Raw genomic sequence first — 25,109 nt, 5'->3', positions numbered from 1 at the left:
ACCTACCATATTCCCTGGACCCGTTAATGGCACCACTGTCCCTCCTGTCACTCTAGCCAGAAGCCAGGGAGTCATCCTGAATTACTCCTTCTGCCTCATTTGAATCATCTTCTGGGACATTAATTCTGTTGATTCCACCTCGTTCATCTTAGCCACATCCAATCCCTCTTCAGCTCTGGGCCATCACCCCATTTCAGGGCCTTTGTGGCCTTTGGCTGGGCCTAGAACATACCTGGCATATAGTTCTAAGCTTCCCCAAACCAATAAGTAGTTCCTAACTTTGGGAGATCACAGACCCCTTTGAGACACTGATGATAGCTGTAAACAGTCCCTAAAAGATATACACCTTTTTCTACAATACTGGTGTTCATGGAACTCCTGCACTGAGCCCCTATGAGACTGGAGTCCCCAGGTTGCGAGCCTCTGGCTTAGTATGCACAGCATCTAAGACCATCCATAATAGGGGTTCCCCCTAGCTGACCCGCCCTCTTTTCTCACCAATCCTGGATATGCACCTGGTAGTCCCCTGGAGGAGCCATGTCGCTTCTTACCTTTGGGTCTTTGAACTATCACTTCCTCTCTTCTTCATCCTCTCATCCCCTGGTTTTCTATTCTATGACACCCTCCCCTGACCCATCTAAAGGACCAGTATGGAGTCTCACGGGGAAGTCCTCAGTGGAAGGAGTGCTTAACCTCTAAGTAACAATGAGATCAAGGACCAGCCATCATCATGGCATGGGAGCTGATGACTCTCAGAGGCTTTTGGGAAGCTGCTGACATCATGAGCCCTTCAACCAGGAGACAGGACAGAATTTGTTTGTGTACTGCTTTTTTCTAAAAGAACTCATGGATCCATAGAAGTTATCCAGCTCACTTTCAATACTGGCTTGAGACAAAATTCTAAATCGGTAAGGCCCATTATTTTCAGGGCCTTTCAAAATCCCTGTGTTTCTTACTGGTGGCCCCTCTCCCCCTTGTCCACTGGGCTCCACGACCCTGTGCAAACTTCTCCTACCCCCTCCACATAGTGTGCGGCACCCTCTTCCACTTCGCCGCGCAGGGCCCATGCTGGCAATGACCTCTCCATGTCTTCCCAACCCGTTTGTCAGGACTTCCAACCACCCAACGCAGTTCATGCTTAGAGTAAACTATGAAGGTGCACCGAGAAAGAAGTAACTACGATTCAAAGAATTATATTCTTTTTCAGATGTTTCTCTGAGGATATCACATTTAGTTCTCATACTTTTCAGATGAGGTGACTGAGGTTTGTAGAAGTCATATAACTTATTCTGAGTCAGGAAGTTAGTGACCTAAATAAATATCAAATTAGTACGGTTTCTGACAGTGTGACTAAGTGTGGAGGAAAAGTCATCAGAGAAGGGATTTAGGGCAGGTTGTGTGAGCCGAATCCTTTATATCCTCCACAGATGAGTGGGTACATTGCCAGCTTTGTGCGTGCTGTGTTCATCTACAGGAAAATCACACTTGGCTCCCAAAATATACTTTATCTGGGGACCTTCTGTCATGGGAAACCTCTCAGCATGCCCATATGTTGCTAGGGTCTCCGAGACACGTGACCTCATACCTCCTTCCGGAGTGTGAAAGCTGCTGTCGGGGCTGGCGGGGCCCTCCCCCTTCCCGTTGACCACGCGCACGTTCAGTTTGTAGTTGCTGAAGGGCTCCAGCCCCGGCAGCATGCCGTGGGCCTTGCTGCCCTGGAAAGTGAGGATCTTTTTCTCAATGTGGCGTCTGTTTCTTTTTGATGCACCCTGCGCCTTCCAGTAGTAAATCTGAAGCAGCAAGAACAAAAGTCAGGGATGTACAAGGAGGCAAACAAGATGTAAGTTTTATGGTTTTTTCCCCCAGAAAATTCCCTTGGTGCATTTTGAAAGATTACTGGCAAAACTGAGAAATACTGATTCTGAGACAAGAGAGTATAAAACCCACAGATAATGAGGAACATTAAGAATATGTGATGAAGCTAGGCTATACTATTTTGTATGAGGAATATAAGTGAAATATCAATATATGTAACAGCACGACACTAAGACAGTTCCTCTACAAGACAATAGAAGGACTTTTGTGTCTTACCTAATAAAATATTCCAAAAGTAAAAATTACTGGCCAATATTTATATGTTTCCTGGAGTTACTAGGACTTCTTGTACAAGACACCATTTAGTTTCACCCTCAGTACCACAGTGAAGCTTCTCTGAGCCTCTGGGTTACCAAGTGACCTGTCCAATGCCCTGGGGTAACCAACAGATAGTGAACCCTCCACTCCAAGTCCAGGGCTTTCCCATTTATTGTTTTGTATTATATTGTAGTTGATTAACAAAGTGCGGATTAACTTTGGTTAAAAATACAGAATTGTTGTTTATTATTAAGTCCTCTTAAATTCTTCTTAAAAGTTTTAAGGCATTTTTAAGAGAAATCAACAAATACAGACTCTGGCAATGTTAGAGAAAAAAACAAAACAAAAACAAAATTGAACATGATGCAGTACAAAAAGTGACCTCTAGGGGTCAGGATTGACAAATCAAGGTAGTGACCTTTTCTGTGGGTGTAAAAACAGTTCTTTGGTCAGATTTATTGATGTCACCCTAGTAAAATTAATTTAAAAAAATCAAAAAATCTCTATAAACCAGTCTTTATGTGCTTCCCAAGAACAAAGATAACTGATGCTCATGAAAATGACCCAGTTTGTACTATATGATCTTAAAGTATAATCTGAATTATTTTTTTTAAAAAGTCTACATTATTTTCAGGATAAGTTGTGTATTCAACATATGTAGTCAGTATTGTTTTTAAGCTAGGTACATTTTGATATAACCTAGTTTTTTAAACATTAGTTTTTCCTATTTTGTGCATATCTCAATTGCTTAGTTGGTAGTCCTAGATTATCTGTGGGAAAAATGGAGCAACTTTTTTTCTCCCTTGGGATGCAGTGAGATTTTGATTCAGTTTTAGCTGGGGTTGTTTAGATGGTGCCTGCCAAGGCAAGAACCAGAGAGACTCTCAAAGCCTCCTCCAACCAAGAAGAGTGCCTCCAGCACTCACTGATGGGCTGTTCCCAAGGAAGGAACAGGAGAGGTTTCCCTTCACTTACCCGATAGCCTTGCAGGTGTCCTCGGATACTTTTCAGAGGAACTGGGTCCCAGTGCACCTCAGCTAAGGTGCTGTTCACCACCCTCACATGCACGTTCCCAGGAGCCACCATCGGGACTAGGGAAAGGAAGGGAAGGAAGATAGAAATATCAATGTTAGTTTGAATGTCATGCAAAATATGTGACTATCTATTAATTTTGGCTTCATTGAAGCATGCTTCAACCCTATTCTATGAATTATCAAGGATTCTGAGTAGATTTTTTTATATCTGTTCATTTGATTTTGCAAGAATAACAAATCTTTTTGAAAAGCAACAACTTTTAACATTCTGAATCCATTTTCTACATTGCAGGCTGTTTAAATTCAGAAATGCCGAACAAAATAATTGCTACCTCTCTTCCTCCCATCCAAGCACCTCTGGAAATAGACTTGCCTTGCACTTTGGTAAGTCTGTTTTACTGGGAAAAAGTATAAACCAGACAGTATCAGACACTTACGGTCTTCTCCAGAATGTCCCATAACTACAGCTGGCTCTGGAGCAAACCCCACCTCATTCAGGGCCTGAACTTTTATCAGGTATGGAACAAAGGTTGGCGTGCCCGAAACAATGTATTTGGATACATTTGCCACCACCACAGATGTCCATTCATCATCACCATCTTTCTGGCGCCAGCTCACTTTGTACTGAAGGCCTGGCCCATTAGATTCGAAACCATTCAAAGGCTACAAGAAAAGCCACATATTCAGAGCTTATAAAGCCAAGCGATTGTACAAGTGTTTACAGGAACAGCAAAACCAATTCCCAGACTTAATTAAGGTGAGCCCTAAAACACTAAAATATAAGCTATTAACATATTCTCCAGGGACCTTTATCCTTTTTTTTTCATTTTTGATGAGATTCAAAGCTTATTTCAGGTCAACATTTCCAAAGTTGTTAATTTCTATCATGAAGTAGTAAATAACACCTCAACCACAAACTCTGGCTCCATGGGAGTCAAGGGTAGGTGACTTGAAACTTCACTTATGCAGGTTCCTTTATTTATCCCTGTTTGTGTGACAGTACATCATTGTCATTTCACTTTAAGACTGAAACTTTTGAAGTGCTTCTTTATTAAAAATAAGTTGGTTTGTCATTTTATCCTATTTCTACCTGTATGTATGTATGTATGCAGAAATATGTTTGCCTACAAGTATGCATGAACAGATCTATCTAAAATAAGTTTTAAAATTATGCTAATTTTCTAAGTCCAGAAAATACAGATAAGCTAGAGAGAGAGAAGAAAAGAAGTTATTGCCTTCTGGGAATAACTTGGTACATGTCTTCTAGATGGTTCCCTGTAATGATGATAACACTGCCTAGCATTTATTGAGCATAGGTATGTGTCAGGCACTGTTCTAGGTATTATATATATTAAATATTAATTTTATGGGTTGGTTCTATTATTTTTCCAATTACACAGACACATAATGGAGACATTAAACAACTGACTTAAAGCCACATAGTAAGAGGCAAAGCTGAGGTTCTCACTCACTCATTTTTGCTCCAAGGATCAGAACATTTTTTAACTTTTTAAAAAAATTTTCCATTGCTTTGAAAGAGAGAGAGAGAGAAAGAAAGAAAGGGGGATAAGAGAGAAAGAGAGAAGAAGGGGGAGGAGAAAGTCAGAGAGAAAGAAGAAGGGGGAAAAGAGAGAGAGAGAGAAAGGGAGAGAGAGAAGCATCAAGTTGCCGTTCCACTTATTTGTGCACTCATGGATTGCTTCTTGTTTGTGCCCTGAACAGGGATGGAACCTTGGTGCACTGAGATGACACTATCTACCCAGCCACCTGGCCAGGGCCCAAGGCTCAAGACTTTAACTACTACACAACACTGTCTTGTAAATAAAAATATAAATATTATTATTTCCCCCCAAAATGGGTAAAATGAGATTTTAACACAGATATTATTTTCAAGCTAGTTTTTTTTTTTTCACTCTAAAATATACTGAGGAAAGTTAAAGGTTTTATACATAGCTCACCTTCCACGTAATCACCAAATTATCAGGCTCTGATCCTAGTCCTTCCACAGTCATGGGATTTTTATCTGGCTCTAGAAGTGAAGCAGCCACATACATGTAAGCGTTGGTCTTTTTCAAACAGTGGAAAACTTTTCTATTTTATTTCATATCACCAAAGACCTGCTTTACCTGCAGCTTTAGTCAAATACTGTTCTGATGGCTCACTGGGCACGCTCCTCCCAAGGCTGTTCTCTGCCATCACTCGGAAGGAGTAGTTCACATAAGGTGACAGCTTCAGCTGGGCTGTGGTCTGCATCCCAGGGACTTCAGTTTGCTGGTGCCACAGCCCTGCCTCATGCATTGCATCTTCATATTCAATGATGAATTCTGGCCATAACACACACACACACACACACACACACACACACACACACACACACGCAAGACAGTGAAGTCGGTCATGATTGCTAAGAGAACAATGTAACACAAGTAACCAAACATGAATTATTTCACTTTCAAGAAATATTTCATTGGAATATTTTGATCTCTGGTTCCACTATCATCCTCGATACTGAAGCATGCCCAATAACACTTCTCTAGCACGCCGAGTTTAGTTACTTAAAACTCTTTAGTAGGGCTCTCCATACAGCCTTAGGAAAGTTTAAGTACAGGAAAAGATGGTCAATTCTTTTTCATAATAGAAGTAAAATTATTACGTGATACAGTGAGATAACATTTCCCACTAAACAGACTGACAACAATCAAAAGCTGAACACGCTTTGTTGACTATGACTCAGGGAAACAAGCATTCTCTTACTGTTTGGGAAGTACAAACTGGTACTACTTCTGTAGAGTTCAATATAGAACATCTAACAATATTTAACTCGATACCCTTTGATTGAGAAACTAGTAGAGGAGGAAAAGGGATAAATGGTGATGGACAGAGACCTGACTTGGGGTGGTGAACACATAATACGGTGTGCAGATAATGTGTTGTAGGACTGTGCACCTGAAACCTGTATAATTCTATTAGCCAGTGTCACCACAGTAAATTCAATAAAAAGGGAAAAAAGAGAAATTGTACTTCTAGCAATTTATTTCAAATAAATGTGCTCACATAGATGCTCAGACATGAAAAAGAACCCACACTGCAGCACTGTCTGCAGCTGAAACAACCAAACTACAAACAACCTAAATGTTCATCAACAGGACAGTCCCTAAGTAAATTATGGTGCATCCTCACAATGGAATACTCTGCTGATGTAAAAATGAATGAGGCTGCTCCACAGATACTGAAATGCAAAGATTTCTAAAATATATAGTGAAGTCAAACCAATGAGGGGAGAGAACAGTGTGTGTGTAAAGTGTAAAGATTTACAGTGACAGACACACATTGGCATGTGCTTGGTTGTAGATGTGTTAGCTCTCAGAGGACACACACATGCCGCTGGTGTCACTGGAGGAACTGGGAACCAGGAATGGGAGGACGACTCCCTTTTCAGTGCATACGTTCTTGCATCTACCCAAATTTTGTGGTGTGTACATGCTTTACCCTGTACAAATAGGTATTTAGATATTCATTAATTGCCTGTTATATGCCACATGCCATAAGGTGAGTTAGAGACACCGAGGCAAACGAGGAAAGCGTGTGCTGCCATGCTCCAAAGCTCAGCACTTCGGTTCTCCCCTCATTCTGCCCGAATCTGGAATGTCTCCATCTCATAAACTGATGGCTCACATTTATATCTGTAGCACCCTCCTCCCCTGGACTGTACCCCTGGAGAGTTACCTGCCTATGCCACAACTGCACTTGTTTATCTATCACAGCTCTCAAATTGGCTATGACCAACACTGGTCTCCATCTTCCTCCCCAAAATCACAGTGGCAGCTCAGGTCAAACCCTGCAGTCCTGCCTGGCTCCTTCCTTCTCTCATGCTCTCAATAGACCAGTTTTCTCTTCTATAAAAGACATGCAGATGGGACCGTTTTCAGCACCGCATCTCCCAGCCTGTTTCAAGCCTCCACAATCTCTTGCCTGAATTATTGCACAACCTACTAAGTCACAGTCTCTAAACTATCTCAGTCCACGGTGTACTTAGTGTTTCAGTCGTTTTCTCTTCATGGCTCTATTAGGGCATAAGAAATAACTAACACTTCTATGTAAATAGTTAGGCCCCATATAACTTAGTAAATATTCGTGTCTTAAAAACGTAAAACATATTAGGCACCACACAACTTCTGAAACCTTGCAAATAGCCCAGATACCACCTTACTCCTTTCTTGTTCCACACTGATTTTCATGTGGTCCTTGCTCTGGATCACAGCAAAGGCTTTGCAGAGATATGACATCATTATAATGTGATATAGCAATATCATGTTAATTGAAAGCTGTAAACTGCATCAAGTTAATATTTCATGGGGTGTCTGACAGATGTCACTGTTTTTCAAATAGCAAAATTAAAAAAATCAAACATTTCAAAAACATCCTGAGGCAGCCCTGAGGGTTTGCTGAGGCTCCACAGGGTATTTCAACGCACTTTGAGAACCAAGAGACTGTTTTCAATAGAACAGCCACAGTGACCCACGAGGCACTCCTCTACTTACCTCCTTCCAATGACTTCCCAATCCCTCATAATGGCCTACAAGGTCTTGTCACTCCATCTCCATCCACCAACCCTACCTCTCTGCCCTTCTCTCCCCCTGTTCATTTCACTCAGCTACACCAGCCTCCTAGCAGACAGGGCCCTGTTCCAGGGCCTTCGCTCTTTTCTTGTTCCGTTGGGAAAGTTTTTCTCACAGAAACTGTCTAGTGTGTTTACTTTTTCCCTTTTCATGTCTTTACTGACATACCCAAATGTTACTTTCTTAATGTGGCCTTTCCCGATCGCCCTACTCAAAATTATACCCGTGTCCCCGTGTTCCTTAAGTTCTTTCACATGGTTTGTTTTCTCTGCACAGACTAAACACATACCACACACACACACACACACACACGTGTGTGGATATATATACTGCTCACAAAAATTAGAGAATTTTTCAAAATGAATATGAAGCAATAAAATATCCCCTAATATTTGTGAGCAGTGTATGTGGTTGAGTCCTTTAAGAAGCAGATGCTAAGATAAAATTAGAAGTACAAGAGACTTTTGGGGGAAATGCCTATGGAATATAAAAGGGAGAGAAAGCAGGAGTAGGGAGGAAAGATGTTCAGAGCATGCAGTGGGTCTGGTGTCTGTGAAAGGAGAGGGGGAAGAAGCAGAGTGTAGGAAAGGCTCAGACTACAGTGTAGTTAGTCTCAGCTGGGTCAACAAGGAGCCCAGAGGAAAGTTCTGGGCTGGGTGTAGCTGAGCTCTAGGACTCTCGTGCTCGGTCCCTGGAGTAGCTCAGGAAGAAAGTGCCTCATGTGAACACTGCAGCGGATCTCTGGGGAAGGTGCACCAGACAGAACTTGCGGTTAACACTCTTTGCAGCAGATTCTCTCTTGAAGGGAACTCTGAGATATGCGTGTATAAATGTAAACATATATGTCTGCATGTATATAATGACATTGTTTATAGTAATGTAATATATTATTAATTTCATCTCATTTGTATCCTCAACAAAAATATAAGCTCCTATGGGCAAATTTTTTTTTATTGTTTTCTTTTAGAATAATCCTTGGTACATAATTGGCACTCAATAAATACCTGTTGAATGAAGGGGTGAATGAAGGAGTGAGTAGAAATACCTTGAAATCTAATATTATCATTGTAACATAGGTAAGAAGAGTCTCCAAGTATCCTAAGCAGCTAAATCTGGCTAATGTGTTAACAGGAAGACTCAGCGTGAATGAATGAGTGTTCTGATCAAGGTCACTGCAAACTCAACTGAGAAGGGAACACCACTCAATTACACAGGACAGTGAGAAGGCTTTGCTTACTGTCATTGACAATATTCTGCTTTACCAGTTGGTAGTACAATAAATCAACATACATATTACTTCAGAGTAATCTTAGGTAGTCGTCAGAAAAGAATTTAGTCTTCCTGCAGTACATACCTGCCGGCAATCATATATTGTAGGCTTGTGTCTATACTCAAGTATCTTTATGGTTTTAAGATTTCTAAGCTTATTTATAGTCTAATTTTATTAAAGCTTTGCCAGTACCTTATGGCATGGCTCTTCACCTGATTTTACTTCCTAGGTTATGCCATCAAGGGGAGGAGCTGACATTGCTTCCTGTGCTGCCACCTCGCAGTTAAGGCTAATTAGACGAAAGAGACCTGGGACCGGGAGTTAACAACCTGATGTCAGCACACAGTTCTGTTACCAACAGTAGGACTGAAAGTCACTTTACTCTCCAAGTCTCAATTTCCTAATACATAGATTAGGCATTATAGCACCTGGCCCTCTTATCCTTTTCTCCTCCATTAATAGGAAAAATGAATAACTTACAGTGCATCTTCCTTCTGTGAGAGAAATCATAATCTTATGGATCTTAAACACAAAATGATAGTGTACTTGCTTAATTAACATCTTCAGCAACTAATTAGTGTCCTGTACTAGAAGCTGAGCCAGAAATGACTCTTAACTCTGAAGAGAATAAAGCCATAAATAAATGTTTTGTTTTTTATTAGTAATGAAGCAGAGAACACCAGCAAATATCTGTGTAAGACATTTCAATTGCATATGATAAAGTGTTTCAAAAACGGTCATTATTTTGATCAGTGATAACGTAAATGACACCACATACTTGTAATAGGATTATTGTTGTCATCGCCTGGGGTCCATGACAGCTGGACACTTTTGTCAAGTTGATCAGTCAATTCTAAATCAAAGGGAGGGTTTGGGACATCTGTAGACCAAACACACACATCAAATTAACCATCCATCCTTAAGAGGTTCGCCTTTACTTGTGATTCTATTCAGGGAGACATACTAAAGACTCAACACATTGAGTGGTCAATGAGCATGCAGTGGAATGAAATGGGAACTGAGGTTGCTGGGAACACAGGAGCACACCCAGGACAGCCCATCAAGCTTGCTGTGCAGCTACTTGCTGTTTTGTAACCAAAACCAGGGACATGGGCATGGATGGTTCGCCAGCAGTTTCAGTAGTGTGTCTTCCCATTAACACAAAGGAGCAAAGACACATAAATTATATAGAAACTTGATTTCTAATAAATGAGAAACAGAACAGTAAATGCTGAAAAACAAATAGAGGCAAGGACATGTAAGCTTTAAAGATGAAAGAAGACTCAAATGTTATTCTAGAAACGTGCGAAGCTGCATTATAGACTTTTGGGACTCTTGAAGAATATTTATATTTTTAAACGAATTCTAAAATTGATGCTCTGTAGGTAGCCCTCAGCATGCATATCTTATGCTGATACCAGCACAATAGTCAGGCACACAGAGAGGCGTGTTCACCCTCAGAGGACACAGGGCACAGACACCGTTGGTGTGAAGGTGTCCTAGAAGCATGTCTGACTCTTAATGGTGCTTCTGAGACCCAGAGAGTTGATGCTGTTCCCTGGGACTTTTCTTGACCTTGCTCCTGGGGTAACTTTGGCTCCTGGGGGAGCAGAGGCCATATAAAAATATGGACACATTTTTTTCTATCAGTAAAGAAGCAATAAATGTCTACAAAGGACAGGTCTTCTATAATATAACTAATAATACTATGTAAAATCCAGCTGAGTTTATGACACAAAATTAATGTCTTTATATGCTGATTAAAGATGAGTGTTCTTTAATTGAAGTGATTTTTGGAAATAGTTTCTGATTTATTTTCTAGACTCAGAAAAGTCCCACAACCTAAGTGCCCTCCCCTCTGGGTTTTCTTCAGTGATTTATCTTCTGATAACCCACAGTGAATTGGTTTTCTCTGATACAAAGGTCAGATGTTGTTCTAAATATCCATGGCTTTCCTATATAAATTTCTTGAAAATGGAACTCCTAAACATTTATTTTTCCAAAACAACTGAAATAAAAACCTGATTTGTAGAATGGTATTTGAAATAGCTTTTTCTTTCTGTAATATGTGGATGACAGCTTTTGAGAAAACACTACACTTCTTTACAGGGAAACTATATCAAAGAAGAACTTTTGTCAAGTGAAATGACTTTATAATAACACATAAAGTGCCTGACCAGGCAGTGGTGCAGTGGATAGAGCATCAGTCTGGGAGGCAGAGGGCCTGGGTTTGAAGCCCTGTGGTCACCAGCTTGAGTGTGGGCTCATATGGCTTGAGTACAGGCTCACCACTTTGAGTGTGGGGTTGCTGGCTTGAGGTGGTATTGTATACATGATCCCATAGTCACTGGGTTGAGCCCAAAAGTCACTAGCTTGAAGCCCAAGGTCACTGGCTTGAGCCCAGGTCCCCTGGCTTGAGCAAGGGGTCACTGGCTTGGCTGGAACCTCTCAGTCAAGGCACATATGAGAAAGCAATCAATGAACAACTAAGGTGTCACAATGAAGAACTGTTGCTTCTCATCTCTCTCCCTTCCTGCTGACTGTACTATCATTCCTCTCTGTCTCTCTCGCTAAAAGAAAAAAAAATACATGAAGTATTTACAAAAGAGTGGCAGTATATTCAGTGAAAAGTTCAGAGTTATTATGAAGACATGATGTACAGCAGTACAGGAGTAACACAACAGAACATTTAACAGAGCCTTTTTTCTTTGAGAAACATAATGATGTGATAGAGAGAAAAGTAATTTTTCTGCAAATGTGAAATTGATAGAAAATAGAGAAAGAAGACTTATTAGTTTACCGTAAATGGGAGCTGGAGTTGGAGTAGGAGCTAGAAAGGACATTAATATAAAGGATTTTAATCACAATTAGTAATGAAAAGATATAAGATTGCACAAGAAGACAAAGATTAAACATGATTAAAATTACAAACCTAAGCTTATGCTTAGTTGTGAGACATGGCATATACACACATGCAGTAACAACTTAGGAGTAAAAACCTTCCATTTTAAATAAAGGTAGATGGTTTTCCCCAATTTTCTTACACAAGTATCACTAATATGCATAACTATCATTTGATTCCAGTGCTGCTACTGAGTAGAGCCACCCTGAAATTATTACCTCATGTGTATCTTTTTAAAAAGAAAAATGTAAGTATTTAACTCACCTATAAAACTACAAAACTCTAACAAGCAAAAAATTACTACCAACAAGTTTTCCTTTCCACCTAACATTGGGCCACCAGTGTGCGTTGTGTGCTCCAGTTCTTACCAACAACGCTAAGCACAGCACTGGCGGAAACAGTATCCAGGGTTGTGTTGGCCACACACATGTAAGTCCCACCATCATCATCACTTACATCAGCTACCACCAAATGGTCCTTGTCAATAGTAAACCTGTGAATAAAACACATTTAGAACAACTGAAATGAACATCTAACCACATATGAAGATTGCTTTACTGGCCAGAACTGTGAATACGATAAAAGAGAAAGATGACAGATTTGCAGCACATTAGAGTGAAAAATCTTATACTGTATGTGTCATTTTGATAATGATTAAAATTGGGAAACAGTTAGAATGGATTATCACCTTAGGTTATAAGGGCTGTTGAGTCATGTGGTCCAGTGGCATTCAACCACACTCTAGAGTTTTAGAGCCTCCTTAAGCCCTGGGACATCCAGAGGTGGCGGGGGTGGGGGAGCCCCAGTCACCTGACTTGAGGTTTTCCTGTGGTTTCTGCTGCTAAGAAACCTTTGGACACCACTTAGCCAGCTCAATTTCTAATAAGGTATATATTTTAAAATAATTTAGTATTTACTGCAGAAATGTGCCGTTTTTGCCACATGCATAAATAGTCATAGAAGAAAGTCAATGCAAAGAATAATCAGCTTTATCACTAGAAACAGGAAGATTTAGATCAGCAATCACCATGAAGCATTTTCTAGAGGTTACTGTGGACATGGAAAATGACTCAGGAAGTCAAAATTCCATGTTAATAGCATTCCTGCGAGGTTTTAACTGGGCTGTATAAATCATTAACTGTCTTTGCAGGGAATTTCCAAGTTAAAGCTTTAGCCAACCTAAACTGAAGGTCTTTACTTCGTATTTCCTTCTCATCTTCATCACTCAGTTCTACAAATTAAATGGACCAGTTGAAGCACAAAACTAGATGGAAACTCAGGGCGCACAGAGAAGAAAGTCACACAGTTCTGGAGACTATTAACAGCAACAAGGTCCCAGTTAGGCAGCTTGCAAGCAAACCACAGAACTATATCCACCAGTATCCAGGATTCCTTCCAACAGGGGGCAATGCTTGCAGCTGCACTCTGACAGCTAAAATTCACACCTTCAACTCTGCACATGCTCACTATGTCAAACTGAGGGCCCCACCTGGAAAAGAGACCAGTTTTCTTCCATTCTAAGCTAAAGGGCTGCAACATGCTCAGGCTCTTTTAAAAGCTGTTTGAAATTCTTTCTTTTCCTCTTTTTATTGACTTTATTTAAAATCAAAAGAAACTCTCTACCCAAATGAAAACCAGTATCTTTTAAAACGCAAGGATTCAGGCACAGTCTGGTGTTTATGGATTATACTTCTCCTAATTTGTAGAACAATAATGGGAACATCTGTTGAGACTTTACTGTACAAGGTAGAATACAATGAATGTTGTCCAAAGCCTGAAAGGTTTTTCTCATCCTGAATTACACGGGAGACCAGCACACAATGAGAGACAAACATTCTCAAGGTCTTATTTCAATAACTCGATATCTTTTTAGCTACGAACATTTTGCAGCAGGGAGAAAATGCATATCCATTTTGGAGAGGGAAGACTTCAAAAACTTTTAAAATACGATGAAGTCATTATGCAATAAACCTTTAGTTCAATAGAAGTTTACAGAGAGAAGAGAGAGAAAAGAAAGAAATCATCTTCAAATACCTTCCATCATTGGGCAGCTCACCGTTGTCCTTCAGCCAAATGACGGTGAGAATTAAGCTGTGATCGTGTTTCACTTTGCATTCAAAGGACACTGTGCTCCCCCTCTGCACAACTGCATATTCAGGCTGTTTAATGATCCTAGTTGGATCTGAAATTTAAAGTTATTGCTATCTGTTGCCAAATCCAGAGAATTTGCTCACAGTCACATGATTCTTGAAATAATTATGCCACTTTGGCCTTACCTTTGATTTCTAGGTGAACTTCATTCTTTGCCATTCCTAACTTATTCCTTGCAACACATGTATAAGCTCCTGTACTGTCCTTTTGGGCTACAGGAATTTCCAAAGTTCCATTTTGATATAAAACATAAATATCCTCGCAAAGAGCACTACCTTTAGCTCCTTTGAACCTTCATTATGGAAATGATCACAATGACAAGAAAACACATTATAATTTGAAGTCAGACATAAAATGCCCTCTTTCAAGGTCAACAAACCATGACCTGCATTACAGTATCAATCAAGTTCCGCGATGTCTGGAATCTGCACGGCACACGGCATGCCTGTACGCCAGCGGGGTCGACGCAAAGACAGGATGAGAACCTGGACAGTTCAATGATCAATGGTGCTTGAAGAATTAGAGCAACAATACAAAGTATTTAAATTGTAATTTTTACTATGAGAGATTCATAATTTTATAAAGACATTATTACATACTCTATCTCTAAATAGGTGATAAAGTGGGCAGACTGAAGATTGCTCTTTTTGACATTTCTCCCTATTGTGACGTATTATAACTTTATCTGCAGGGCACAATTCTAAAGAGATTTGATTTTATGATCACAAGGTTATAGTTTTGAAAGCATGACTAGGAAAATATTCAGGGAAGAAAAAACAACAAAGCGTGTATGTAAAACCTGTGAACATTTAGCCTCCTGGTTAGTGTCAGGCAGGAGTGAGCATGGATGAAAGGGCCAAGCCAGCTGGGACTAAGTGTTCACCTGCTGCCTTCCCCAGGAAATCCCCTGCCCAAGCTGCCCTGCCTCTCTGTGGCTGAGCGGGGAGCACGGAGAGAGTGCCCTTACTCCTCCGCCTGGCTGCCCTGCCTCTCTGTGGCTGAGTGGGGAGCACGGAGAGAGTGCCCTTACTCCTCCTCCTGGCTGCCCTGCCTCTCTGTGGCTGAGCGGGGAGCACGGAGACAGTACCCTTAATCCTCCTCCTGGCTGCTCTGCCTCTCTGTGGCTGAGCGGGGAGCACGGAGACAATACCCTTACTCCTCCTCCTGGCTTTCCTCTCTCATCAGTAGGCAGAGCCCAGCACAGTGTCTGGCACCTGATAGAGGACCAATGAGTGAATGTTCCAATTTCCTTTCACTCCTTCTTTCTGAACTGTTGTTTAGGCTGGCCCTGCTCCTTCTGAATTATGCTCAGTAAGTAAGCTGGGAGAACAGACAGAGCTTGTATCAGGAGTGTATGAGAAAGAGGATGGTCTATGGGGGGAGTGAATGGACACAGGGGAGCTTGGCTGGATCCAAATCAAGAAGGTCACATGGAAGAGGTACTAATGGTAAACACTGGTAATAACAAATTCTTATTTTGAGCTCGTAGAATCTCTCTCCTCCTCCTAAAGTCATGTTTGATTATCAAGGAATGCCCCCAACCAATCCCTCCAGCCACCATTCCTAAAGTCTCAGGTAATGTCCACGGTATTGTAAAATACAGCAGACTTAAATGTTTTAAAAAATACTTACATATAGCTCTGTGTGACAAAGTGTGCGGTTAAATAGATTATATGTGTAAAATAATTTAGAACAGAGGATGTAGTTAATAAATATTTGTGAATGAGTTTAATAATTAATAATATGATGGATTTCACCTATCTATTCTTCGACTAAAACCCAACATATTGAGAAATTTGAAGGCTTCAGCAAATGTAAATTTTAAAAAGAAACAGGGCCAATACTCACCACTCGATAGTAGGCAGAGGGGACCCAAAGAAGGCGCAGTCCAGCCAAGCGGGCCTGTTTGCAATGACCTGATAGACTTTGTTTGCTGATGTGAGGATTCGTGGTGGCTCAGCTAGAAACATTTTAAAAAGGTAAAGTAAATAGAAAATAAAATGAACATTTAGACCCACCATCTATTTTATTGCATTTGTTTCAAGGTCATTAGAGTTCATGGTAAAGCACAACCAATGTGCCTCTGCCCTTACCTTCTCTGTAGGTCTGACATTATCTGTTACTCAAGGGGGAAAAATAAAAGTCTCCCCCCCTCTGTCTCATGAGTCACATATTTTTCAGGCATAGTATTGTAATAATTGATTTATTTATCTATATCTTCTACTATACTGTGAGCCCCCTGAGGGTAGGAAATAAGACTTTTATTGTTTTCTCCCCAGAAACCAGCATAGTTTCTGCACAAAGATCATGGCTAATTACACCTTTGCTGAATGCCTGGCCCATCTTAACTTCAGTGTCACAATGGGATGGGCAGTGGGAGTGGAGCTGGCAGGAAGAAGCAGAGTGCCGATGACTCAAACGGCTGAAGACCTACGCCTTCACTGCTCAGCTTTCCATCTGATTCACTGACCTGTATTTCAAGCATGAAGGAAAAATACCAGGTGTTGATGGGCTTCCCAACTTTAATTTTGTTTGAAAGGGAGCCTGCTACACTTAAAGAATTGAAATATAATCCCCTAGAACCATGAAACCAAGTCTCACATAAACTTTTAACAAATTTGGTATTTTGGTAGTTTTATCCACTTAGAGGAATACAATGTTCACATAAACCAACCATTTCAGAATATGTTTGAATATGTTCTAGTTTTTGAAATGTATTATTATAAATTAATAAATTCACATCTGTGACTTGGATAAAGGCCAAATATTGTGATTAATGATTTATTTAAAAAAAATCAGAATCACGAATCTTATTCAAGTTGTCAGTTTCTAAGGATGGAACAGCAGTAACATGCTGTTAGTAATGGCAGATCAGTGCTATTTTCCAATGAGTGTTTGAGACTTGGTCTGACTATATGTGAATGGAGCAGCCTGACTCTTTGATTATTTGTACAATGAAGAATATCCCATGATAAATACTGTGTGAAAAAACATTAAGAGCAGACTGTAATACCCTTTAGAGCAGGGTTTGTATCTTGTTCATCTTTCTATATCCCTTATAGTTCTATAGCTCCAAGTACTAAGCATTGCACATAGTAGATGCTCAATGTATTTTTGCCTAATTAATGGAAAACAACAGAGGCCATTAATTTAATTTGCCATGTCTTTAATAGAGGAATAGCTTACCCAGCACATTTACAAATGCATTTGCCAGTAAATATCCATATTCATTAGAGGCATTGCACTGATAAACTGCACTGGATCTTTCTTGAACATTTGAAAAAATAATGGTATCGCCATCTATTTTTCTGTTGGGGTCATCAGGGGCAACTGTTTGGGTGTAAAAATAAAAAATATATATTAAAACTTGAAGTCTAAATTATAGTAAGCAGAAAAAAAATACAGACCAATCTAGACATATCCCGTATGAAGGACAAGACCAGGAACTGAGGCAGAAGTCATAATTTTTCTTCCTCAGAATTTGGTTATCATTGTGCTTGATATTCATTTAATTGTCAGTGGATTGATTCTGTAAGACTGAATATTATTTTGAGAGATGCAGGAACAGAAAAGCACAAGTTAGTGAAAAGTGCAATACAAAGTTTGGAAAACATTGCCTTGTTCACAAAGAAACCATGATTATATAAGAGGAGGCAAGTTGATTATTAAGGGGAGACAGCAAAAGCTGGTCAAAAATATAGAAACCTTCTAGCTCATCCAAAGCTGTCTTTTAATAGCCTCTTATTGAAATAACTACATAAATAAATAAGTATATATAGAACCAGTAATCAAATGTGAAGATATTTATTTTCCTTCTTTGGAAATTCCGAGGCTGACATAGAAATAAATTGTGCAAAATTTCTCTTAAAGGTAGTATTTTCAATTTAACTCTCAAGTACTTAAAAAAGTGTTAAGACCAAGGTCAATCCTTACTGAAGCGGAATGGAACTGATTGGGTAATATAATATGTGAAAATCATGTCCAGGGCATGTCCAACAATTTGGAAGTGCTGTGTTACTGGAGATAAACCCTTGGCATGAATGCTAACCCTTATGGACCTTACACTGCTGTAAATGTACACAAAAGGGGTAAAAGGCATCTGCCTCAGCATGCTGATCAAAGTCAAAACTAAACAGCAGCAGCCTGGCTCTTGCAACGTGAAGCCCTTAAGTAGACTTTGCTTTCATTCTGCACACCATTTGATGACAGAAAAGTATGTGCATCTAAGACATGATTATCCCTGCATTTACAGTCCTCTGTCACTTTAAAACTCAAATATTTGGTTCATTTGTGATTTTTTAACTCACTTTAATAAAAGTAAGCCAAACAACAGTTGTTATTTCTTGTTTTCCTGCACACATGCAAAGCACTGGGCTCATTCTTTCTGTACTAGCTTTCTAATGCTGCTAGAGTGTGACCTTACAGCCACCAACACTTACTATCATACAGGTCTGTATGTAGTTGTTCAACACTCAGATCACAGTCAAAAGCTCATCTGTGAAATAATTTTCGATACTCCAGTTAGTTCAACTAGTGATTGAGTTGTGCCAAGGTATCTGAGACAGCTTCTCAGCTCATACCTGCTGTTTATGGATATTTTCAAAATTGCCTTAAGAAACATGTTTTTCCTATCAGAAGACAAATAAAAGTTCTAACCTTTTAACAGGGAGTCAATTTCATCAGTAAACTACAGCAGGGGACAGAAATGCCGCCCTGACTGCGAAGTGGGCTACAGCCACGGTTAGGCAGGCCGGCACACTGAGAATGCATACGCCTCAGGAAAGCCATGGTCCTGGCTCCAGATCCCCAGGCTAGCATCGTCAGAGGCCCTCTGACTCAGTGGTGGCCAGCCACTGCCTCAACCAGGCGTGCTGAAACACAGCAGCACTTCTGAATCTTTTCCTCTGTCAGTCACTCTTAGCAGTTTTGGATCCAGCATTGGGGCACTCACTGTTCAGACTCCTCAGGGGACTCTCAGTGACCCCACAAGTCCAATCAGACTGCACCTCTCTGGACATGCCAGGCAGGGAAGGGCCAGGAATGAGTGATGGACACTTCAGACAGGGATGAGGCTCAGGGAGAGCTCTGGGCCAAAGCTTTCTGGATGGTGGATTGAGAGAGAAGAGCTCTTCAGATTCCTTGAGTTTACGGTGCTCTTAGAAGTGACACCACCTGGCTTGTCTAATGGTGTCTAATGGTGCAGTTTTGCAAGATGGAAAAGTTTTGCAGATCTCTTTCACAGTTATGGGACTACATTAACACTACTGAAATGTACATTTAAAAATGGTTAAGATGGTAAATCTTTTGTCATATGTTTTTAAAAAATTTTTTATTTATTGATTTAAGAGAGAGGGAGAGAGAGGAAGAGATAGAGAGAGAGAGAAACATCAGTCTGTTCCTGTTCCTGTATGTGCCCTGACCAGGGATCAAACCTGCAACCTTTGCATATCAGGACCACACTCTAACCAACTGAGCTATCTGGCCTAGGCCGTTATGTGTTTTTTAACAACACACACACAAAATGTTATATCACCATGAACATGGAAGATCAATGAACAAAGCCAGTAGACAATCTTCTCCCAGTGGGGTCTCATCAATCACATCACAACATAAACCATTTAAAAAGGTTTTATGCAGCCTACAGGTGCACTTTTTGATGTTTTTCTTTACATGAAAGGCATCCAACTGTCTGTGCCTTATTTTTGCTAAACGGCAGTCTTTAAATATTTCTGGCAAAGTATTTAGGAATAAAATAAACCTGTTAGGTAAGAGCAGTGAATAAGCAGGCCTCTTTCCATGGGCTTTGGGCTCTTACTAATGAAATGTAAATAAACCCAGGACCTGTCCCCATGTCATACGGAGGCCCAAGTGTTATTTGGACAAAGAATAAAATTGCTAGTACAGAGATCTTTAAAGCCTTTGGACTCTGCTGGCTAATGGGTGGGAGTAACTCTCCAGTATCCAAATCTAAGTTATCAAAAAAAATAACAATTAATTCTGAAAATAATTAAATTCATTTGCTATAAATGAGTATTAGAAAGAGAAATTTAAAATCAGAGTCACTGCATAGAACTGAAAGCCCCAAAGATTCCAAATTAGGGTAGTAGCCTTCCAACAATACTTTCTTTTATCCTAACTCTCCTGACATGGCTGGCCAAACTATAAATGCTTCCAACACATAATAATAATAATAATAATAATAATTATTATTATTATTATTATAATTAGTGTTATCTTACTTGTATAGAATATTATCAAATTTTAAAAAAGTTTATTATTGATTTATTGAGAGAGAGAGGGAGGGACAGTGAGAGAAAGGGAGAGTTCTACTTACTTATACATTCACTAGTTGTTTCTTGTATGTGCCCTGGCAGGGGATCAAACCTACAACCTTGGTGTTTTGGGACAACTCTCTAACCTACTGAGCTACCCTGCCAGGGCTTATCAATTTTAACATATTTTATATCTATTGCCTAATTTTATTTTAAAAAGAACTCTGTGAACCAGATTAATTAGATAGCATATACATGAGGAGATGAGAAACTTGGGACTAGAGCACATAATTGTTTAACATGAGACCAAATATCAGAGTTTCTGAGTTGGTGTGCTCCACAAACATCTCCAGAAATCTGAACATTTGGGAAAACATCTCTAGGTGAAGAGATGAATTTACATCTTCAATGACTTATTTCATCCATTATAATGGGATGAGAACTGAGCCGTTTACTGTTGAGGAAAGCAAGAGGGAAGATCCCTGGTGGAACCCTGGGAGTATCCTGGCCCATCTCTCCCTTCCTCTGGCTGCTTATTGAGTGTTACTGGTTCTCAGTCTTTCCCTGCAAAGTCAGCAGCATATGCAGTGGTGGCGGGCAGAGGTCTTCCGTGCGTTCTCAATCTCTTCATTCCTTTCCCTCCTCATGTTTTGGAGAAAAAGAAATCTTTAGACATATTAATAGTGTGACCTATATGCTCCGTGTGGGGGAATCTGAGGTCTATCTGGCACAACTCACATGGAACAGTTACAGATCTCTGCATGTTAGACTCTCCTGCTATCTCCTAGGACAGGGACGGAAACCATGGTGCCCGCGACCTTGGCCTGGGAGGACACTTTCTTTCTGGTTCTGGGTTCTACACCTTCCCAGACACTGCAGTTGTACGATAAAACCAAAACTCTCTTTTGGCACTAGCTCTAGGCAGCCATGTCCTTTCTCCTGACTTTTATAGAGGTTGTTTTAAAAAAAATAGTTTAGGTAGTTTTGGGCAAATTCCATATTTCACACAGTCTATTTTTTGTTTCAGGAAAGCCCACACAGTTTTGACTTAATTCTTCCAGTTTTGTAAAACAGGTTCCAGGTGTGAAATGCAGTCACAAATCACTAACACTATTTTGCTAGCAAAGCCCTCCCTGTCCCTGATCCTGCTTCTCCTTCAGAGTACTTGGGTGCACTTGAGCCAGGGCCTGTGGAGGTGGGAGCAGGGTCCAGGTCCTCAGGGGGCTGCCCACAGGTCAGGTGTGGGAGGCTGTGCGGCTGGGATTAGGCCCCCCGTTGTGTCTCTGTTGTGTGGCACCCGGCGGGATGCTACACAGTGCCCTGCACGATGACGATGACGATGACGATGACGATGACACGGCACAGGCAGAGCTGCTCCCCACCCTCCCCCGCAGCAGCTGGTCTACCCAGGGTTCCTGCGGCCCCTGTGGTGAAAAGTATTGCCATCCAGTCAGCTTGTGCTCCAGCTAGCACTGGGGACCAGCCCAGTCCCCCTGGGAGGTTAGGAATACTTACCATGCCCACCTCGTCACTGTGCACTGCAGCAGACTTGGCTCTCTCTTGCCTCCTCCTGCCTCTTGCCATCTTCCCTGCCCCCTGGGGCCCATCACTGCTGATGCAGCTGGGGTGCACAACTCAGAAAACTGCTGCTGAGAAAACAGAGCTGCTCCCCAGCTCTGTCTCCAGACTGGCCCTCAAACCTCAAAGGCAGTTCTGGTTAGGGGCTTCTAAATCCATAGGGTAACTATCAGCAGGGTGGAGAGGCACTAAGCTCCTTGAACTTTTATGACATTTTTGACAATTTTCTTCCTCATTTACTGCGTATGTTGGATCAGGGTAGGTCAGCATAAGGCGGGGGCATGTAGGGCTGGCTTTGAACTCAGCTGTTTACAACTTAGTGTTTAGCCAAAAGGCCACTCAGCAGATGCTGTAGTTGAACCAGCTACTGAGGGCAGGGGCAGGGAACAGCGGGGTCCCTGCAGTATCAACATGTAGAGAGCAAGAGGGTCCCACCAGGTGTCTCAGCTCTTTAACTTTTACCTATGAGATTCCAAAAAGCATACGTGCATGTTTAGCTTGGCCACCAACTGTGGAGAAAGACACCTGTTAGGGTGCTTCCCATCACCTTGGTAGAAACACATAGTGCCCATTCCTGGCACCGGGGGCCAGTCTGGTGGGCTGGGCCCTGTCTGCCGCATGCTGCTGCTCTCCTGGTGTGTCCAGCAGAGGTCACGGGTCCCTGGACCTGTCGGCACCGCAGAATCCTGATCCTATCTTTGCTCAACCTCCTGTTTTCCTGCCACTGGGGACTTAAATACTTTTAAGATGGAAGACATGAACTAATACAGAACCTGACTGAGAGATTTTTGTTCTCTTTCTGCTCTGGACCTAATCAAATGATTTGGGGTTACAGGAGATGGGCCTACCTTGTCTCCTGGGACCACTGTCCTGTGTCGATACACCCCCAAAGCAGGCCTTTCACAGTTGATCCCCCCCCGCAAATTTCAAGTACCGAGGGGTGTTGGAGTATATTTCAAAGCTCTTAGTACAACTGGAGCTACAAGGTTCCCTGAGAGCACAGCCTGGGAGGGTTTGGAAGGGCAGCACGCCAAGTGAATCAGAGGGAAGGTCAGCTTCAGTCTTTAATCTCCCCTTGTCCTTGTGCCACTGACCCATCTCCATCTCGATTTTCCCTGCTTACGACTGTATCCTGGCTGCCACGCCCGAGGGTTTATCTTTTCAGCATTCCCCGGTTCCCCATTTTCCTGCCAGGTGGCCAGAAGGACGGTGCTGCCCACTCAGTCCCACTGAAGTCCATCTCAAGTACACACTTAACCTTCCGTGAACGGCGCAGGCCTCTGAGCTGCCGAGCACGGTGCAGCAGTGCTGAGCACGCGCCACCCTTCGCTGCCACGTGTTCCTAAGAAAGCCAGACACTGTGCCGTACAGCTGCACTTTAGCTCTGGGCTCCTTCCTCTCTCAGTTTCCACACACATGCCTCGGAGAGTGGTACTGGCTTCCCAATGCACAACCACAAATAACTTTCTGCAGTTCTTCCTCATTCTGATCATGGTTAAAATCAGAAGTGGAAATATCCAAACACCCCTTTGCTGGGGTTTAGAATCTGCTTTCTCCCAGGAGCGTATGTCCTTCTACAGTAAACATGGGCTGTTTCAGACTACAGCCACACACTGCTTGATGAAGGGATCTGCCCTGAGAAATGCAGTGTTAGGCGACTTCGTTGCTGAGCAAACATCACAGAGTGTACTCATGCCAGCCTAGAGGTCTAGCTGCCTGCACCCCCAGGCTGCATGGAAGACCAGGGCTGTCTATGCATTCTGTCCTTGACTGAAGAGTCCTTATGCAATGCGTGACTATTAAATGATAGCTACTGTGTGACAGAAACTCCTAAAAATACTCACAGGGCAGGTGCTCTTAATCATTCTAGACCCACAGTTATAAGACCTTGATGGTGAGACCTAGGGATTGGTGTCATTTCACCTGCCAGCAGTTTTCAGATTCATCTCAAGATCAAGACTATTTTGGGTAAGCCAATGTCATGAGCCTTCTGGCTATGGAAAAGTAGAACTGACTTTTGATTCTGTCTTGAGGTAATGAAGATCTAAGCTGCTCTACATCATAAGTTTACAGGTTGTCTTTATTGTGAGTAAAGACTCTCTGCAGATCATTCTGCTATTGACTGAGGCTGGTTTTAAATAGGAACTGATTTTCTCTCTTTTTGTGTCTAAGAGATGGCCTGAACTCCAAGCAGGGGAAATGTCCCAAAGCTCTGTAGGCAGCAGCTGGGAGACAGTAGGGTTGAGAACAAGGAGAGTCAACGGGCTCTGTGAGGGGTTGTGGCTCAGGAACCCGGCAGCAGAAGAATGCAGTATTTTTTTTTAAGTTTTTTAGGTTAGAGGAGGGGAGATAGTGAGGCAGACTCCTGCATGCACCACTACTTGCATCCATCCCACCACCTCATCTGGGGCTGATGCTCGAGTACTGAGGTATTTTTAGTGCCTAAGGCTGAAGTATTCCAAAGGAGCTATTCTCAGTGCCTGGGGCCATGCTTGAATCAAACGAGCCACTGGCTGCAGGAAAGGAAGAGAGAGAAAAGGGGGAGGAGGGTGGGGGGAGAAGCAGATGGTCACTTCTCCTGTGTGACCTGACTGGGAATCAAACCTGGGATGTCCATACACACTCTATCCACTGAGCCACTTGCCAGGGCCAAGGGGTGCAGTATTTCTTTTCAGTTTTCTTTTCCTTTGCTACAATCTCCTCCAACTATCCCAAAGCTTTTAACAAAGTTTTGTAGAACTGGTCTTTGCTGTGAGTCAGGAAATTAATGGAAGGTCTGTGGTGACATATGGATGACTGTTCCGGGCAGAATGACAGTGTGGAGCAGCTGGCTGATGAAAGTGCTGGAGGTGGTCCAGGGAAGGTTGCAGAAGAGGTGCCATGCAGCAGCTGAGACCGTGTGTAAATGCCCAGGGACAACCTTAGCTACACTCAGGAAGGGAACCTGGTCAGAGTCCGACTGTCTGGCATATGACTGGTGAGAGGGCATGTTCTTCTTTGGGTAGTAAACAGGAAAGTGACTTCTGAGGCCTTGAGAACTTGGAAACATCTGGGTTATATTTAGGAATAAAAACTCTTTAAATTAAATTAAGACAGCTATGTTTCTTATTCTTATAGCCACTGACTCTATTCCTAGCCTCCTCACTCACC

General features: G+C 41.7%; 1 protein-coding gene across 18 annotated transcripts in view; it reads right to left on the bottom strand.

The window, feature by feature from the left end:
* The window catches only part of NRCAM (neuronal cell adhesion molecule), a 392,315-nt gene that overhangs the window by 24,525 nt on the left and 342,681 nt on the right, over positions 1 to 25,109 (bottom strand). For 13 of the 18 annotated variants that reach the window (XM_066272166.1, XM_066272164.1, XM_066272163.1 and 10 more), the window contains 12 exons: positions 17,296 to 17,439; positions 15,958 to 16,069; positions 14,235 to 14,401; positions 13,993 to 14,140; positions 12,327 to 12,451; positions 11,857 to 11,886; positions 9,835 to 9,936; positions 5,294 to 5,491; positions 5,126 to 5,196; positions 3,605 to 3,830; positions 3,109 to 3,224; positions 1,586 to 1,790 (listed from right to left, as the gene is read on the bottom strand). In XM_066272166.1, the coding sequence (XP_066128263.1) occupies positions 1,586 to 1,790; positions 3,109 to 3,224; positions 3,605 to 3,830; positions 5,126 to 5,196; positions 5,294 to 5,491; positions 9,835 to 9,936; positions 11,857 to 11,886; positions 12,327 to 12,451; positions 13,993 to 14,140; positions 14,235 to 14,401; positions 15,958 to 16,069; positions 17,296 to 17,439 (1,644 nt within the window). The remainder of the gene's footprint in view (positions 1 to 1,585; positions 1,791 to 3,108; positions 3,225 to 3,604; positions 3,831 to 5,125; positions 5,197 to 5,293; positions 5,492 to 9,834; positions 9,937 to 11,856; positions 11,887 to 12,326; positions 12,452 to 13,992; positions 14,141 to 14,234; positions 14,402 to 15,957; positions 16,070 to 17,295; positions 17,440 to 25,109) is intronic. The other 5 variants (XM_066272174.1, XM_066272177.1, XM_066272179.1 and 2 more) reach the window with 1 other exon arrangement.

The sequence above is a fragment of the Saccopteryx bilineata genome, chromosome 4, assembly GCF_036850765.1.
Source record: "Saccopteryx bilineata isolate mSacBil1 chromosome 4, mSacBil1_pri_phased_curated, whole genome shotgun sequence".
In the NCBI taxonomy this organism is placed as follows: domain Eukaryota; kingdom Metazoa; phylum Chordata; class Mammalia; order Chiroptera; family Emballonuridae; genus Saccopteryx; species Saccopteryx bilineata.
Note: the sequence above shows the minus strand (reverse complement) of the source record. Positions and strands in the feature narration are given on the sequence as shown.